General features: G+C 35.2%; 1 protein-coding gene across 1 annotated transcript in view; it reads right to left on the reverse strand.

Moving 5' to 3' along the window:
* The window catches only part of ANO3 (anoctamin 3), a 321,270-nt gene that overhangs the window by 139,222 nt on the left and 162,337 nt on the right, over nucleotides 1-19,711 (reverse strand). Inside the window, exons 5-7 of the mRNA XM_058446923.1 lie at nucleotides 19,486-19,644; nucleotides 10,773-10,873; nucleotides 1,511-1,555 (exon numbers count right to left, since the gene is read on the reverse strand). Coding sequence (XP_058302906.1) covers nucleotides 1,511-1,555; nucleotides 10,773-10,873; nucleotides 19,486-19,644 — 305 coding nt within the window. The remainder of the gene's footprint in view (nucleotides 1-1,510; nucleotides 1,556-10,772; nucleotides 10,874-19,485; nucleotides 19,645-19,711) is intronic.

Raw genomic sequence — 19,711 nt, forward strand, 5'->3', positions numbered from 1 at the left:
TTTCTTCAGGATTTAGTATATGCATTTGTCATGATAGCTTTATATAAACAGACATTTGTTCCAATTTTAATATACATAATATATACTTCCCTAAGTCTCCAAAGGAAAGATTCTCGTTTAACAGAAAACCCACTAATTATGTAGTAGCAAAGTCTCACTAATTCTATAGTAGCAAACTGAAGCAAATCTAGAGATTTTATCAGCTATCCAACAATAAGCAGGCATATGCAAAGCAAAGAAAGAAAAACCTGCAGTTGTAAACTTGCAAATTATAATATTTAAATGACTAATTTTATTAGCAAAAATGACTGGAAATTTGCTACATAGACCAGGACCACATACCCACATGGGAAATGAGAGCTCATTCTGAATTAAAATATGTTAACCTGACAGAAAAATGTGACTTGGTTGAAGAGCATCATTAATTTAAAGAGGAAAAGCTATTTCAGTGCTAATTTCTTTAATATTCATTCTAATCTCAAGTTTTTTTCTCCATAATTTACTTTTCTTGTCACTCAGTACTGCCACACCTAAAATTAATGCTTAAAAGAGACCAACATTTTCTCATTCTGATTTCTAAAGTTTCAAATTACATTCAATTTTCTTTGGTAAAGAAACTAGATTTATTGAATCATTTCCTAAAATGGTCTGTTATTCACACCATACAGTTCTTCTAGCTTTTGTGTTATTCTAATTTGTAACATACATCCTTCAACATCATTTAATGGAGCATACTCTACCACATTCACATGCTTTATCTTTGTTAACTGGTTCTTTGGCAAGGTGCAGAAAACGGCCAAGGGTAAGGAGCTTTTTATTTGAGCATTCATTAAATGGGAGCTGATTTCTTCCAGTTAAATAGTGACAAGAAGATTCAGGTGGAAGAGCTCCTTCTGTCTCAAGGTCATGGTTCGATTAACTCCTTTTCCATAGTTATTCATACCACAATAGGTAAAGAGCTAATGTTTTGAGGTAAAGCTCTTCAAAAGTTCATTTTCAATACTAGGATAAGAGAGGTACCTTCTGTGGTTAGAATAAGTCGGTCTGCAATTTAAAAGATGCTACATGGCCTTGGTAAAGCACCTCATCTCTCTGAACACTAGTCTTTACCACTTCTTTCAAATGAGAGAACTGGACTGAATGATACAGAAGGTCTTTGTTGGGTTTATTGTTCTGTTACTGTGGGTCATCATTTAACCATTGATCCTGGTCTTATAACTATTTTTAAAATTAAAATATCATAACATGTGAACTTGCAATTAATGTCCTCCTTCCATAACATTATAACATGGGAAGATTCCAAGAATGGTAATGATAAATTGTAACAAAAAGATTATCAGATTTTAAATGTTATTCAATTTGGCATAAGTCATTTTGGAAATCTATTCAACAAATCAATAGAATTTTTCTTCCTACAATTTACAACTGCTGATACGGGGAATCAAATAGCTTCTTATTTTTTTTCGAAATGACAAATTGGTTATAAAGAAATGATTCATCACCCACCAACCTGCCCATTGATTTGCTCCTCCCGTCAGTGTAATAGCATTTTTTCCTGAAAAAGTAATAGAAAACAGCTGAGGAAAGCCACAGCAGAATAAAATGATATAAGTGAATGACAACATTCAATCATATTGAGCATTTCTATACCCCAAGTTCTGTATGCTTAAGAAACTTAAGATGTTTGAAATAACCCAGCATACTATGAGGAATATCAACCTTACACTGTTTTAATTTCAGAATGTAAGATACTAATAACAAAGACACTCTAATAAATCAACAGACCACCTTTGAAAAAATAGAATTATTTTTAATTCTATTTATTGAAAGTCTGTCTTCTGCCACTCAATTTATACTAATTGAATTATTTTCTTACATTTTATATAAGGCCATCCATCCATCCATCCCTTCTTCCATTTTTCCATCCATCCATCTATACATCCATTTAATACATATGTAATAAATACTTCTGATTTGCTAAGGAGTGTAAGTTATAACTACTAAAACTTTAGAGAAAAAAGAGGTAGGGTCAGTTTGTGCCCTCAAGAAGCTTCCTTGATAGTTGAGGTGAGAAGTCATCAGTTAAAATAAAATATGAAAATGCAAGAATGGAAATACCCAGGAAAGAGAGCTCAATTAGTTTTTACAGATGGAGGACGAAGGACACAGGGATGTTGTCCCAGAGGATATGTCACCTGTATTGAATATTGAAGCATGAATGGGAGTAGTCTTTTGGATAAAGAGGTTACACATGACATTCTAGACAAAGGTAGCAGCAGCATATGAGGTCGTTATTGGGACAAAACCAAATATTAGATAACTGCAACCAATTTGGTAATAGCTAGAGTATATACTAAAAGTTGAGGATCCTGATAAAAGAGTGGAGGATGGTAAACAAGGCACAAATGATAACGGGCCTTATCAGCTAATGCTAAGGTTTTTGGATGAAAAGCAACGGGGAAGATATTGAGTGTTTTAAGTAGAGGTATAGCATTTCTTAGAGAAACTAAAAATTAAGGTGACAGAATTAATTCATCTCTTAAATAATTTTCTCTACATGCTCATGTTGAAACTCAGGAATCTGATATTCTCACTCTTCTAAAATACCTCTTTATCCCCATCACTAAAATTCATTTCAGAGGATCAGTAAACTCCTTTATGATGTGGTACCTAGAAAGCAGGGTTAGGCCGGGCGCGGGGGCTCACGCTTGTAATCCCAGCACTTTGGGAGGCTAAGGCGGGCGGATCACGAGGTCAGGAGATCGAGACCAAGGTGAAACCCCGTCTCTACTAAAAATACAAAAAAATTAGCCGGGCGTGGTAGTGGGCGCCTGTAGTCCCAGCTACTCGGAGAGGCTGAGGCAGGAGAATGGCGTGAACCCGGGAGGCGGAGCTTGCAGTGAGCCAAGATCGTGCCACTGCACTCTAGCCTGGGTGACAGAGTGAGCCTCCGTCTAAATAAAAAAAAAAAAAAAAAAAAAAAAAAGCAGGGTTAACAGGACAACTGATATTTAGCCCTAAGTATGTTATTAGCTGCTTAGAAAACTTGAAAACTTTTGGACATACCATATTTCACTGCAGTCATATTGCCAGAAAATAATTTTAAAGTTGTCCCTGCCATATACCAACACTAACTTCAAATATGGAACACTGAAGCTTGTTATATCTATCCTAAACTCACACTTTAAATATTTCTCTATTTTTTTCAAACATACACAAAAGCTTGTGCGGGTACTTCACTCAATTCTTACTGGACTGTAAACTTATCTTTCCTTCAGAACCACCCCTACATAGATTGTCTTGCACTATTTTCCCTGATGTAACATACCTCTTCACTGATGGTCAATGAAAAAATGAATGAGCCTTTGCTTAATTCACAGTTGCATTTAACTCTTTCAGTGCCAGAGAGTATTTTTCATTTAATAAACACTTACTAAATACAGTAATTTTTTCAAAAAAACTACAAATGTGGAAATTGGTATAAAATAATTCCCAGCATCAAACAAATCCAGGGACATCATTAAAAGGAGATAATGTTTACAACTGTAATTATCAGGAGTGGATATGGCTAGGACTGTTATAAAAGAATATGGAAAGGGTTGGTTGGCATTTGAACTAAACACTACTTCTCTATCTTTATTGATGGTAGTCTGAATACTTCTCTTAAACAATTAAAAAACTATTGAGAAAATGCTTTAGGAGAAATAAAGAAAATGGAGAAAGAAAGTCATACAAGATGAATATAAATACTTTTTAGACCACTTATATGGTAAGAACAAATAAAAATAAAAAATAATAGACTTAATTCTCCCTGTTGAAAACGAAAGAGACTTCTCTTCCCTTTCTCTTCTGAGAGCATTAACTTAAGAAAACTTGCCATTGTAAGTACTTGCTCCTCTCTTTGAAATGTATATGAATTCTTTACAAAATGCGATGGGCCTTTTGTCAGGATTTAGGGGCCGTCTTTTTAAAATGTAAACATGAAAGGAGATAGCAGTCCCCTGTCCGTTTCTGTGACAGGTAGGTAGGAGCTTAACTTTGGCGGATGCCTTGCGCCAAGTTGCAGAACTACCTCCTGTCAAAAAGATGTGAGAGGATTTATTTCTCTTCCGTATGAAGCTAATTAACAGCCCAATTACCAGGTGAGTCTATGATGAACTGTGAGTGATGATACGGTTTGGCTTTGTGCTTCCACCCAAATCTCATCGCGAAGTGTAATCCCCAGGTGTTGAGGAGGGAGGTGGTTGGATCATGGGAGCGGTTTCCCCCGTGCTGTTCTCACGATAGTGAGTGAGTTCTCACGATAGTGAGTGAGTTTTCACGAGATCTGAGGGTTTTATAAGTGTTTGGAAGTTCCTCCTTCGTTTCTTCTCTCTCCTGCCACCTTGTGGGAAAGGTGCTTGCTTCCCTTTCCGCCATGATTGTTAAGCTTTCCGAGGCCTTTCCAGCCATGCAGAATTGTGAGTCAATTAAACCATTTCCGTTTATAAATTACCCAGTCTCATGGAAGTTCTTTATGGCAGTATGAAAACGGACTAATATAGGGCTTGTTATTGTTTAGTTTGAGAACGTGCTTGCAATAGGTTGTATTTGTTTGGCTATATTAAAAAAATGAGATTTCCCTCTGTCTTTACAAATTTTAGTGAATTGACTATGATGTGCATCACATTCTGGTTTAATGTTTATTCAATAACGAAATGGTTTTCTTCCTTTTCTATCTTTGTGGAGAGGTTTTCTGGGTGGGGGCAAATTTTGTTTTTATATTTTCAATATACCGCATATCTTTGATCCAGAAAGCAAAGAACAACCTATAATTCTCCTTAATTCTTCTGTATAAATGAATGTGCAGGGCCAAATCCTTTTCTACCTACAATCTTCCATCCTGTAATTTAGTAACTGCCTATTGTTCATGTACAGTGCTTTAGTTTTCCCTTAATTTTTCGTTTGAAAGGTTCTGCTATTTTATACCTTGTGTCAAGGCTGCAGTCATCTATCTACCTATTACAACAATCACTTCAAATTATAAGTAAACGATTGCCTCAACCACTGTTTCCAGCCAGAGTCCAACACAGTCAATGGCTACATGTGGAGATGCCTGTGGGGCTAAGTGAGGAGGACAGTTAAGTGAGTGAAACCCTGACCCCCATGCTCCTATCTATTTTATAGATTGGCCTCCCTTTAGATTTTATATTTCATATTATTTTTGCATAAAAAGTGATCTAAGTTTAACCCCAATTATGATAAAAATGATTGCTCTTAATTTTTTTTTGTTTGTTTTTTGTTTGTTTGTTTGTTTTGAGACGGAGTCTCGCTCTTAATGTTTTTTGTTTGTTTTTTGTTGTTTGTTTGTTTGTTTGTTTTGAGATGGAGTCTTGCTCTGTCGCCCAGGCTGGAGTGCAGTGGAGCGATCTCGGCTCACTGCAAGCTCAGCCTCCTGGGTTTACGCCATTCTCCTGCCTCAGCCTCCCGAGTAGCTGGGACTACAGGCGCCCGCCACTACGCCCGGCTAATTTTTTGTATATTTAGTAGAGACGGGATTTCACCATGTTAGCCAGGATGGTCTCCATCTCCTGACCTCGTGATCCACCCGCCTCGGCCTCCCAAAGTGCTGGGATTACAGGCGTGAGCCACCACGCCCAGCCGCACTTAATGTTTTACAAATATAGCCCCAAATTTGCTTTGTTTAAAATATTTGTGGGAGAAAGAGCTTGACAAAAAATGTGAGGTTGGCCCTATCTGGGCACTCCATCTGAGAAGCCGCAGGATGACTGAATTATCTTAAAATGTGCTGAACTCTCTTATGTGTGAGAGGTAAGCATGAATAGGAACCAGCTTTGGATCACAAGAAAAATGCTAAAAGGATCTGACATTTCTGGAATGCAGAAGACCCAGGCTAAGTCCTTCCTGATATGACAAAAACTAGAAAATGTCGACTATTATAAACCTTTGAAATTGTCCTGGTTAGATTTGAAACATCAAGTCCAACATGTAGGTCATACTTACTTTAAAGAAAAGTCAAGAAAGTAGTGGCTAGAAAAATGTAGGCAAATTACAATTTTACACATATATCCAAGCAGAAAATTTAGATAAAATGCTCAAGATTAATGTTTATGACAGGAGGAAGAAAAGAACTTGCAGAAAGGTTATAGCTAACAAATCTTGCAACTTCGTTGAATGTGACAGGTAGGTTTCAAAGATGAATAAATATGGAACTGCTCTATATGGGTAAAATTTTGAATGCATATATTTTTTAAAAATGTTATTCTAAAAAGAGATATGTATGTTTCCTATTGAGGTTATTAATTTGTATAATTTAATTTTAAGGCAGTATTTGTTCTTGAATATGCTAACAGTTGTCAATTGGAGTCTAGGTTGGCCATCACCAAAATAATTTGCCACTTAGTTTATGCTTGAATAGCATTCCCTTATTATGAGTTAGCTGCTATTCCAAATTTCCAGTGTACATTGTTAATAAATGACAAGTTAGTTCCTAAGGAGTTAATGTTACATCCATTATTTAAACTGATCTGGGAAGATGTTTCAAAAGAACTCCAAGCAGTTCTCAAACTCTTTTCTCAATAACACCAGTATCACATGGAAATTAGGAAAAGGCTGTACAATTTATAACTGCCTCTTGAAATTTATAAAATATATAAAGACTATTAAAATATTAAAATCTCCAAGACAAGATTTCCTTACCACGGGCATCACAAACATTTGGAATGCTTGCTAAAAGTTTATATACCTAATCCCATTCCAAAGCTAATATGCCAGAATCTCTGGGAGCAGGTTCCAGAAATCTTCATTTTCATTACTTCCCAGGTCATTTTAATGTGCTCTAAAGACTGAGAGCCACTTCTCTAAAAATATTTTCCGTAAATATTCTTATTTATTAACTCGGAAGTTCAGAAACAAATTTGGTCACAGTATATTCTTTTAAGATCCTGTTGAACTAGTAATACTTTGACACACTTTGGAAAATGCTGCATATTTTAAAATATTTTTATTGGTAAATCATGAGAATTTCCATGGTATTTTCTAAGACTTTCCACAATCACAATGCAATGATCATATTTTTTTTGAAAAACATTATAAAGAAGAAACTTCAGGCAAAACACCAATTAAAAGGGATAGTAACTGCATATGTTCCATGTTTCCCCCCCCTTTTTCATTTTTTCCTTGGATATAGTAGAACTCTTCTTTTACATGCATTCCTACCAGGTAATTAAAAAATGAATATAGTTTTTTTAAAAATGATCTGAGTCAAGAAAGCATCCTCTTCAAAATCTCCCTTGGGACAGAGGAACACTTGCGGCACACAGCCCAAAGACCTAAGCTCTAATTCATACAAAGGAAGGTCACTTACAATCCAGCAAGAGAATGTTTTTAATGTACTTCTTAGGAAGAGAAACAAAGAAATTAATTGTGATAAAGATTTTTTAAATCTAAGTTAAGGGAATAACAATTATTCCATCACTAAGAGTTCCTTGAAGTTTATTTGAAAAGGCAGAAATAAGGAAAAAGAGAAGAGGCCAAACATGCTCTGACTTCCATTTTTTTTTTTTTTTTAATTAGTAAAATCCAACTGAGATGGTGGAAAGAGCAATATGAAAAGTATTACACCATAGAATGTGTTCCCATTGTCTCTATAAGACTTTTCCTGGATAGAGTACTGCAGAAATGAACATGTGTTAAAGAAAGAAAAGCTATTTTTGAAATTATGAAAATCAAATATTAGGGGTAAGGCAAACATTTGTTACCAATTGCAATAGACAAAGCAGTTGTGTTTCCCGAAAATTCACATGTTAAAATTCCAATACTTAATGGTTCTTGGAGGTGGGGCCTTTGGGAAGTATTTAGGTCATAAGGGTGGAATCCTCATGAATTGGAGGAGAGACCAGAGAGCTAGCTAGCCCTCCTTCTACCATGTGAGGATACAACCCAAAAGAGGGCCCTCACCAGAGCCCAACCATGCTGCCACTTTGATCTCAGACTTCCACCGTCCAGAACTGTGACAAGTAAATGTTTGTTGCTTAAGACATCCAGTCTGTGGTAATTTGTTCTGCTATCCCGAGCCAATCAAGACACTGAAGTTGTATTTATAATTCACTATTCTATTGAATGAAAGCATAATCACATCTTAATAATAGGTGGCTGTGCCAGATCTAAGTAAAATAATGCCAACAATGGAAAGAAAAAAAATGGAACCAATCTTCTGGAATCATGGCAAACATCCGTTTTGTATGAAGTCTAGAGGAGGTAAGTGGAAGACATGCTCCCTCTTTGAACATATTTTATACTATGTTCATTCAACCTGAACTGAACTTTATACTGATATGTACTGAAATGACATGCTTATGATAGTTGCTAAGGGCTTCCTCCTCTTTAATCTACAAGGAAATTAGTTTGTACGTAAATTCAGTTATGATGCTTAGAAACAATGATGAATTCATAGGATGGGGCAGGATGAAGGATCCTGAAATTAGGATTAATTTATTAGATTTTTTCTTTAGCAGTTTTGTCCTGATATTAGAAAACAGGTCATTATCTTGTGTCATTCTTTTGCATCCTGTGTTTACATTAATGCAGTCAAATTAGAACTTGTCGAAAATATATACTTTTGTAAGAATATAAAGAAAATAACTGAGAACCACAATCCCTCTCATCAGAAGGAATCCTTTTTAATCTCTTATTATATTTCCTTCCAATTGCATTGCTATATATTTTACATGATTGAAATCACCTTGTATGAATAATTGCATATGCTTTATATTTTATTTAGAATTTTATATTTAATATTCCCCCAAAATCACTCAGAAATCTTTGTACCCATTCATTTTATAAACTATATTTCATTGCAAAGTTGTATTCTAATTTGCTTATATCTGCTAATATCATATTAAATATTTTATTTTTCACAATTATAAATTACACTTCAGTGAATATTTTTATACATGTTTCAACTATAATCATAAGATAGAAAGTGGAGTCTACGAAAAGTTGTAAGGCTCACAGAAAATGTTTTCAAATTGAATTTCAGAATATTTTTACAAAGTTTGACTCCCACTGTGAAAAAACAAAGGTGATTATTAACCATATCTATGCTAAATTTGAAGACTGCTACTTGTAAAATTATTTGAGAGTTTAAAATTTATTTCACTGTTTTTATTCTGCATGGTTTTGTATAACATGTATATGCACAGACCAGAGAATAAATTTGAGCAAAGAGCAAGTATTCCTGCCATTATCAGCATATTATTAATATTATATATATTTTCATCTGTAATAAGTCCCACTCAAGTATTTTAAGACTTTTTAGAAGCTTATAGCATGAAGATAGAAAAATTCCAGAACTCAAAAAATGTTGTTTAGCACAAATGCAAACTTACCTAGCTGTACTCTCAAAATTAGTTCAGTATAATGACCAGAATTGAAACTAGCCTCTACTAACTTCAAACTCTCTAACCATAACACAAATAATATCTCACAGGCACTTATTTGCTTCATTCAGGAAGCTTCATAAAAATGTACAAACCTCAGGGTTTTTTAAATGAGTCTTATTATTTTTATAAGGTGCTGAGGAATTGGAAATAATATTATTTCCTTTATTTATCTTTTTTTAAATGTTATTCTTTTTTTGCCAAGATCCTTGAGGAATTATTTGCATATATTCTAAATATCAGCTCTATAGAGTATTTTTAAACCCTTAGCCAAGCATGAATATAAGCTAATTTAGGTGTTTAATTCTAATATTGTCAAGAAGATTCCTTAGTAGTTTCCAACACTTAATTTCTGATTTATGGGCAATGACTATGGTTGCATCTTTCCAGCCCTAGGTGTTTTAAATGACTAAGAAGATGAGGCTCAATATCTCACATTTTGTGTTGAATACTGTAGAGGCTTGTCATAATATTTGAGAATATCAGCACTTCTACCAGAGTTGGACTCTTACATGCTACCAGGTCTGAGAAATTTCTCCATATTTTTGAATTGCACTTAATTTTCACTTATATTCATTATCTAGAGGCTCTTACTTGGCATTCTGTTTGTGCTGAACCTTTTAAAACCTTAGCAACTGAGGAAGAATATTAAGCTCCACATCAGTGTACATGTTCATGTCTTCAATATGAGTAAATACTTTGCATAGTAAGAGCATTGTTGAATTTTACTGTGAGAAATGATGGAGGAAAGTGACACATTCTGCATAAAACACAAGATACTCAATATAGGGAAACGGATGTCTATTTAATCTTTACTTGCCTAAAGGAAGGACTGAAAAATCTTTGAAAGAAGCAGTCCTCCTATTACCATTTATTTCTTGTTATTGAGGACAGAATTAAGAAACCATCCTGGTTGCACAGACTTGAGAAATGATTCTTGCTAATGACTATACAGAGAAGAACAATTTATATACAAAGAAAATGCTATGCACTGTACTTTCTGCCTTCCACAAAACTAAAAAGAGTTCTGCCCACCCATATGAAATAAGGAGTGAGACTGATCTTGGGAATTGTTGTAAGTTAAAATTGAACACAACTGTTTTACTCTCCCACTAGGCAGGTCCACCTTGAAATGACATAGTGTCCAGGAAATCAGAAAGTTTACCAAATTAGACAAACAAATTAGGAAGAAAAAAATAACTGTCCAGAAAAACTGAAATTTTGAAAGAAAAAGCATTTTCTCTATAGAAGGGGTTGCATTTGTTGCTCTAAGGTGATGCAAAGATAGACTCATTTTAATATATATTGAGATAAAGTAAAATTTGAAAGTACCTGAAGGGCATCCTGATATTCAGCCTCTCTGCATACTTGCACAGCGTGTCCCATGGAATGTGAATTTTAATAAACATGATATCGGGGCTTGCAATAGCTGGCTGCAAATGATAGTAAGATAGGCAACATTATTTAGAATCAGAGCTGATGATATCATGCCACAGTTTGATTTGGGAATAAAGAGCATTGTCCCCTTGACTATGCATGATCACTGTCACTGATTTAAAAGAAATTTATATGGATAAAAAAATCTTAATGAAGAAAGACCTTGATAAAAATGTAATAATGACATTGTGTACAAGAAATAACCACCTATGTGCATTAGTGCATTTTCTTACATTGATGATTTTCAACATGCAGAATCCCCAATCAGAACAATCAATCATGAGCCAATTAAAAATGTGAAGTTATTTTTGATGGGCTTTTTATCATGACCCCATTCCTGTTCGGAGGGGGAAGAAAATCTTCCCAGTTAACCACCAGTCATTTATTAACTAATTCACTAATTTTTCTACCACATTTTATTGAGTAACTACTAGGTCTTCAAACTATGTGCTTGGTCCTGGGAGAATACTGGGAAAAACTGGGTATAAATCGTAAAAATCTGTTGTCTCATAGAGTCATCATATTTGCTTGCTTTCTTTCATCTTTTCATCCACTTTTACTTGTATCAACAAATAAGAATTAAAGTGTCTTTCACTAGCAAAAGGTTTTTAAGCAGAGTCAAGTATGCATAAGGATTATCTAAAGAGCTTTTACAAAATGGGGTACTGTGGTTTAATTCTTGGAAATTCCAGGATTGTTTGCATATTTTGATCATACTGCTATACTCAGAGAATCTGATACCCTTTTGAGTAAGAGAATCACCACAATACTTAGATTTGGTTCAGTAGTCTAAAATAAGTAAATAAATAACTGACTACCTAGGCATCATATATCACTCATGTTCATATTTGACCCTGTTTTGAAAGAAAGCCAACACAGTTATTCCCTGAAGTTCCTACAATATCTGAGGTTCACAGAGCGTGGAACAAGTTTATGTACATTCTAACATTGAATTACACAGAGCTTATCCCTCATGTGATTATAGGAGCAAAACATCTGAAATAAAGTAACTGTTGTTTGCTTCCCTTTAGATGCACCCACCAGGTTAGACACAGCTGAGCTCCATTTGATTAGCACTGTTCATTATATTTGCATTAGATGTAATTTATCAAGAAACATATGAATCTTAAAAGCTCAAGAGTAGGGTAGAAATTATTGAATTTAATTTAAAATCAGGTATGTTTTAAAATTAAACTATAACGTTTTCATATGCATGTATTACCATAGCCCCAAATTCTAAGCAGGGCTAGTTTCATGGATTTGCCAGACGACATTTTATTTTTGTATTACCAATGTTTCTAAACAATACTTAGAGAACCAATGTCATTGGCCTAATATTCAAACCTAGAAAGCAGCACGGCTACCCTTTCCATTGGGCAGGCAGGAGTTGCCAGTTTGTTCCATAGAGTATTAGAAGCAAAGAAGTGGGGGCTCATTCCATGATTAACTAAAGTTTTGATTTCTCATTAGAGGACTTCTAAGACACTTTAATATGCATGCATTTGCTAAAAAATATCCAAGCAGGAGATAAAGTATGCTGAATTTCCAAACTTCTGCATCAAGGATTGTTTTTTCCCAATAGCTTACTGAGATACTAGTATTTTGCAAATCACCATGGGAAAATAGCTTAAGATGCTTTCATGTCAGTGCAAATTCCAAAGGACTTTTCCTATTTAAAATACATTTGTTTCAAATTAAAGACAAAGGATTATTAAAATGAAAATTGACAATGCCAGAAGTAAACATAATATGTCTCAAATATCTATAGGTCTTTGAATTCAGACCAACCAAGGTTACACATATTATCTACGCTTGGGAAAAATGTATATATATATTTTAAAGTGACTATTGATTCATTCAAATAACGATTTGTTTAAAAATATATCATCCAGCTGGAAATCTGTCACTGATCAGAGAAAAGAGAAGATCATGATTTTTTTTTCCAGTCTCTTTTAGTGAATCTTCCAAATTTGGTGGAAAGATTTTTGTGCAGGAATGATAGAGATGAGAAAAACTTTTTAAAACATACAGTGTAAGCATACATCTATTTGAATGACTCCTTCATCCAGGGCAAGTGAAAGACGTGTTAAGTTTTATTATACATTTTCCTGCTTTATGCTTACAAAAGGTCTTAGGTAAGATGATGACAAAGATCCTTCGTTTGAAATCATCGTGTTGGCTACCAGTGTTACACCAACTTGCCTCTCACCAAGCATAGTTTGAATTTCCTCAATCTTTACTGCCTACTTGGAATAAATCACATGGTATAAATGAAAAAGCATGGTATTTGGGATCACAAAGACTTAAGTACAGATTCCATCTCTACCATTTACTAGCTGTATGGCCTTAGAAAAATTATTTAACCACTCTTATCTTCATTTTTCTCATCTGGAAAATGAAGAAAATTATCTCTGCCTCACTGAGTGTGAATGTTATAAAAGATTGGGCACCTCATAAAGTGCCCATGCTTAATAAATTCTCCAGAAATGTTTTTTCTCAGTTGACAGCATACCTCTCAAATCAGAAACTACCCAAAATGATGATGACTTTCAAAGCTTGAATCTTTCTGTCTACTCAATTCGTCTTTGGTAGAGCCTCTTCCTTGGCTCTGTAACCCTTCTGTATAGACCTTTGTGTTGCATAAGCATAAAGCCAGCATTAACCTATGATTTGGGAAGAACTCTGAAGTACAGTGACCTGAATCAAGGTTTAACTTGGTGAGTGAAACGTTTTTCTCTGAACTGGGCATAAATTTTCTTAAAACAAAAAACAAAAAAAAAAAAACTATTTCTGTAGACTTTATAGTTTCTTTGGAAGATTTGTCTTTTTCATCTTTATGTATTAAATTGTTCTATGCCTATACTTTATTTTTTGTTCCTGGGGAGATATGAGTTCTTATTCAGAGGTTATTCAAGGAGAGAGAAACTGAGACCCTGAAGATTACAGAAAACCTATATAGTCCTCATTTTCCCCAGTGGCTAGAGGAGTGACCTTCATGAAGATGAGTGAGTCTAGACTGAAACAAAAACCAATCTATATCCAGACTGAGATGTCTGACATGTAGGGCTATGTAAAACTGAGTAGCCATGACCTTGAGTACACACTGATCATTTATATTCTTCCTAATGGTTCCCTGCAGGGTTTGAAAGTAAAATTTTTATTGTGGAATAGATAGATCTTGGGACAAGAAATAATTTTTCAGGAGCTGGGCCTTATTCTGGTGTGAATGGCGGTCTCATTCGCTTTTAAACATCGTGGTTCCTGAAGTCTAGGCATGTTGGTTGCCAGAGTACATGAAAGAGTGACTAATATGTGATGAACGCTGGGAGAGATCTGGGGAGATTTAAGCTCCACAGCAGGAAAACTTGGGTCTCCTACTACCAGGTTGTTCCCAATTTGTTTTACTTTACCGTACATATAGCCAGATTCTGATCCCTCTCTACCTCCTTCACAGCTATCACTCTGGTTTATATCATCATCATCTTTGGTTGGGACTCCTGCAGTACTTTCAAGCAGCTTCTTTGCTCGCACTCTTGTCTCCAGTGGTCTATCCTTCACACAAGGGTCAGGATGACCTATTTAAATGTAAGTCAGGTCATGGCATTTCTTAGAACCTCATTTCATCCAGAGTGAAAGCCAAAGTTTCTTCAATGACTTACACAGCCCTTTATAATCTTACCCTCAATATCCCATAACCTCCTCTGCTACTACCCTTTGTGTCACTCATTCCACTTCCATCATTTGATCACTTGCTAGTTCTTGTACGCCCTTGCCTTATCTTTCTTATACCCTCTCTTTTTTTTCTATAGTATTTTTACTTTCATTTGCTCTGTAAATGTCAAGAGAGAAGATTCTTTGTTTTGCTATGTATCCCTAGCACCTAGTTCTGTGCTGGACACACAGTAGGCTTGCACTAAGCATTTATAAAATGGATGAATAAGTTAACCTATTTTGAGAACACATTTTATGTAATTTATATCTAAGCCAGTGTGACACAGACAAGAAAGCAAATAAGCCTGGACTATTCTGGAAGAGGGTGCTGTGTCAGGATTCAAATTAGCATCATAAACAGCTTGCCTAGTACTGGTTATTTATTCATTACTGTCAACCTCTAGGATGTAAAATAATCTAATACACTCAAGTAAGGGGATGCTTTAGAAGGATGTTTCTGCATTACAATAACTACTATCAATGAGTAAAATGTCAAACTAAGTGCACACACATAATATTTCTCATTTTGTATGTCTTAAAATATATAGAGATTTTTATCAACCAACATGAATAACCTTCCTTTATAACTTATTCAACTTAATTTCTCTCTTTCTATACCTCTACTTAAAAAACAAAGCAGAAGAAAAGAAATGTAGTTTCACTTTTTTGCAGCTACTGGGCAGGGGGCTGGTGCGGGGATGATGCTGTCAGGCAGAAAGATTACCTTTTCCCCAGGAATCAAAAGCTGCCAATCTGGCACTATTCTGTTCAGCTCTGATGAAGGCAAGCTCCTCAGAGAACAAAACACCCACTGCCTTCATACTTCACATTATTATTTAATTATTCCACCCCAAATTCCCAAGAGGCAGGAGATTCACTCTTGAGAGAAGAGAAAACTTAAAAATTATGTTTTTACAAAGTCACTCTGCAAATTGTTAGCACAGGGTGGAAAGAACATAGGATAAGATAGCTCATAGCACTCAAGTCTAAGAGAAACACAAATTGCTGATATGAACTGCATCTCTAATGCCACCCATGATCTCTGTGCATCCAGTCTTGTTCTTCAAATCTATCTTCTTTTCAGTAATCCAAATTTATCTTTTTTGAAAACGAATGTGATCATGATACTAATCTGCTTAAAATTATTCAATAACTTCCCATTTTTCTTAAGTTAATGATCAAAAGTCTTAAACTAACAAAAAAGAATGACTTAACTGCAGCCATTCTTTCCAACCCATTTAGTACCCAGTTTTTTTCTGGTATTGAAAAATATTCCTTCCTCCCACCACCATCTTGATGTTTAATTGATCTATGCCGTGGTGGGATCTGGCATCAATAGTTTAAAAGATCACCACGTGACTCTAATACACAGCCAGTATTGAAAACCACATCTAGCCCTTTTATTCACCTACATTAGCTACTATTCATTTTTCAAATCTCAATTCAAAGTTTATTTTTAAAATTTCCCTCCTTCCGTTTCTTCTAGTCTCCCCTCACCCTCCAGACCATACCACTGCCCTTGTTGCAAGCCATTTAGCACCATTTACTTTCCTTTTAGGCCACTTATCACAGTTTCAAATGATAAAGGTTATCCTAGTAAAGAATTTTAAGCACTGTGTTAGTAAGTGTAGATTGAAAGTCACCCTGGGTCAGATCATCTTTCTTGTGCAGTCTCTGAAGTACTCTCTTAGTTGTGCAAGTATTAATCAAGTGGAAAGAGTGTAAAAAAGTTTTTTGTTTGTTTGTTTTCTTAATTTGCAGCACTTTCCGTTGCTTGGATAGGCAGACTTTTTACAGAGTTTTGGGTAAAATTTCATAAGGCTTCTATGGCCTTTTCAGAGGGAAGATATAAAAATCTCCCAACTCAGCTTCAAAACTAATAATATCTATTCTGGAAAACTGGGGTAGCTTTAACCTTTTCACTGTTAGGAAACTAAGTCAGAGGTACACAGTTGGGAGGACAGAAAAAGTCAAGACTGGTAACTTGTGTTCAACACAATGGCAGCAGTTTGCAGGGATGGCTGGTTCCAACAATATGCAATTGAGGTTGAATACACCTCCTGATCATGCTGTCCTGGCAATTTATTTAACAGTAGGAAACAAATCCTAAGAATGTGAATGTGGACTAAAAGAACTGTAATTGTGGATGAGAACCCTCTCTGTTCAGGAATAACAGTAGACAAATGGACACTGTCCTGCTGAGAGTCAGTCTAAACAAAGACACCATTTGGGAGTGATTTGAGAGTGACAGCTCAAGAATAAATAGACTTCCTTTAAAAGCGGAACAGGACCCTTTTTGGATGAGTAACATCCAGTATTATTCTTGAGAAAAGTTTGGAGGAACAACGAAGAGGAGGACTCAGAACTGATAATCTGAGCTTTCTGGCAAGAAAACTAGGTAGAATCTGAGAGCAATATCTATTACGAATATACAGATTTCATGTCTGACTCCTATACTGACTGTAAATTTAGTCAAGGCAGCGAGTTTGTTACTTTGTTACTTATATTTCTCAGCAGCTTGCTCAGTGCTAGCCAAAATAATGTGCTGAATGAATAAATAGTTTGATATATGTGAGAAAAACAAATACCAGTATCATAATAAGATCTATGTATAAACTGCTCTGGGAGCAGATGAAGAGTGATTAATTCTATTTGTATGGAGGAGAAGTCACAAGGATATCAAAAGAATAAAAGTCTATCACAACACTGAGTTCATGAGATTTCTTTTTCAATAAGTACTTCTTTATTTAATTAGCCACCAGTGATTGGGTGGGGGGGGAGGGGGAGGAATATTCTGGGTTAAACTTCCTGGAAGAGGAATAATAAACAACTAAAGGAGGCAACAGAAAACTGAAGTCAGAATTATACTTGCCAGGCTCTGTAACTCTCGGTTGTGTGTGAGTAATTCCTTGTAAAGAGTGAAGTCATGATGTATTTGTTATTTCATACACATTAAAGGATTTTAATAAACATAAATGGATTAGTTTTTCTTTTCTTTTCTTTTCTTTTTTTTGAGACGGAGTCTCGCTCTGTCGCCAGACTGACTGGAGTGCAGTGGCGTGATCTCAGCTCACTGCAAGCCCCGCCTCCCGGGTTCAAGTGATTCTCCTGCCTCAGCCTCCAGAGTAGCTGGGACTACAGACACGCGCCACACGCCCAGCCACGCCCAGCTGAAAACAGATGAGTTTTCACCATGTTGGCCAGGATGGTCTCAATCTTTTGACCTCGTGATTCGCCCTCCTCGACCTCCCAAAGTGCTGGGATTACTGGCGAGCCATCGTGCGGGGCCTTAAATGGATTAGTTTTTCTAGGGCTACCCCAAACTACAGTTTAGTACTTCTAATGTGTGTTCCTCAGAAAACTAATTCCAGGAGATGTTCTGTGGGGAGAAAGGGATTCTAATATTATATCTAAGTACCTACTAACACTCTGATAAAGCTTATTAGCAAATTGTCTAGATATTTCATCAAAAACAGTTTTTTTTTTCTTTTACCTTGTCGCTCTTATTTTTTACAAAACTAGTTAAAACCCAATGGTAGCGCCGGGCGCAGGGGCTCACGCCTGTTATCCCAGTGCTTTGGGAGGCTGAAGTGGGCAGATCGCTTGAGGTAAGGAGTTCAAGACCAGCCTGGCCAACATGGTGAAACCTTGCCTCTACTAAAAATACAAAAATTAGATGGGCATGGTGATCGGTTCCTGTAATCTCAGCTACTTGGGAGGCTGAGGCAGAAATGCTTGAGCCCGGGAGGCAGAGGTTGCATTAAGCCAAGATCGCGCCACTGCTCTCCAGCCTGGGCAACAGAGTGAGACTCTGTCTCACAAAAAAAGAAAAAAAAAAAAAAAAAGGAGTAATTTAGGTTTAGGTGTCTCTGTAATAGTTAATTAATTTTTTTTTTTCTCAGTAGCAGAACAGCTGGGTAAATCTATAAGTTGTAATAATATGTATCTAGTAAAAAGCTGAGTTGGTTCTAAATGTAATGGCAATTTAAGATATCTGTAATATATTGCTAAATGACAGGAGTAAATAGCAGAATAACATACACATATATATACAGAGATAGATAGATAGATATGTGTGTATATATGTATATGTACATATATATCGTGGCTAATTTTGTGTAAAATTTTATATATTTGTATATACATAGAAAATATATTGAGGGGCACCTAGCAAGATAAAAAGACCACCAAAGGAGAAAAGCATATGATTTGAGAGATTGTAGTTACTGACTTTGGCTTTTTATTTTGTACATTTCTATATTTTTAATTTTCTACCTTAAGGTTTTTTCTTTTTGTAATGCGATTAATATGTGTTTTCTATAACTGTTCAAGGTATAACTAAAATAGTGAGTTTTTAAAAAATTTTCTGTGGTACTAGGATTATGGAGGATATGCTTTTCCTTCTATTTTTTTTTTTTTTCTAGTGAGTCTTGGTACTTTTATTGTTTCACTACAAAAAATAAATTCTTCCAAGAACTTTTTTTTTTTTTTTTTAAACTCACAAAAGAAAAAGATTTGGGAAGCAAACCACTCATAGTTCCAGCACTGAAAAACAGACATTAATAGTTTGGCAAACTCTTTTCTTTCAAAATGTTATTTTCCTTTTCATAAAGTTTTCTGCTTGACATAACTATAATCACTCCTTATTCAATGTTTAAAATTGCAAAAATAGTCATGCCCTTTGAAAATACTTAAATTGTACAGAATTATATAGATTAAAAAGTGAATACATATTTAATAGGGCTATGTGCATGTGCATGTATTTATTTAACATTTGGTAGAAAAGAACTATGTATTTTATAAAGTCATGTGATACATATTTTCCTTTCTAAACCATAAGTGATTATATCTGTTCCAACACATTTTATCACATAACTAATAATAGTAAAGCACCTACCTCCTTCTCCAACATCAAGCCTTCTGCTCTGAGGTTCTTTTCAAATGTGTTTCTTTTGTCATATTGTATATTTGTCTTTCTATAAACCAAGATGTAATCAATTCTCTTTTTGCCATCTTTGAACAGAGGTCCACTGGATGCTATGTAATTCATGTCATTCTGCAAATAAAGCAATGATTGTTAATGGTGTGGGATAGACAAGCACATATGTTTTAGTTATAGTTAC

This window comes from Hylobates moloch, unplaced genomic scaffold (genome assembly GCF_009828535.3).
Source record: "Hylobates moloch isolate HMO894 unplaced genomic scaffold, HMol_V3 SCAFFOLD_11, whole genome shotgun sequence".
Lineage (NCBI taxonomy): Eukaryota > Metazoa > Chordata > Mammalia > Primates > Hylobatidae > Hylobates > Hylobates moloch.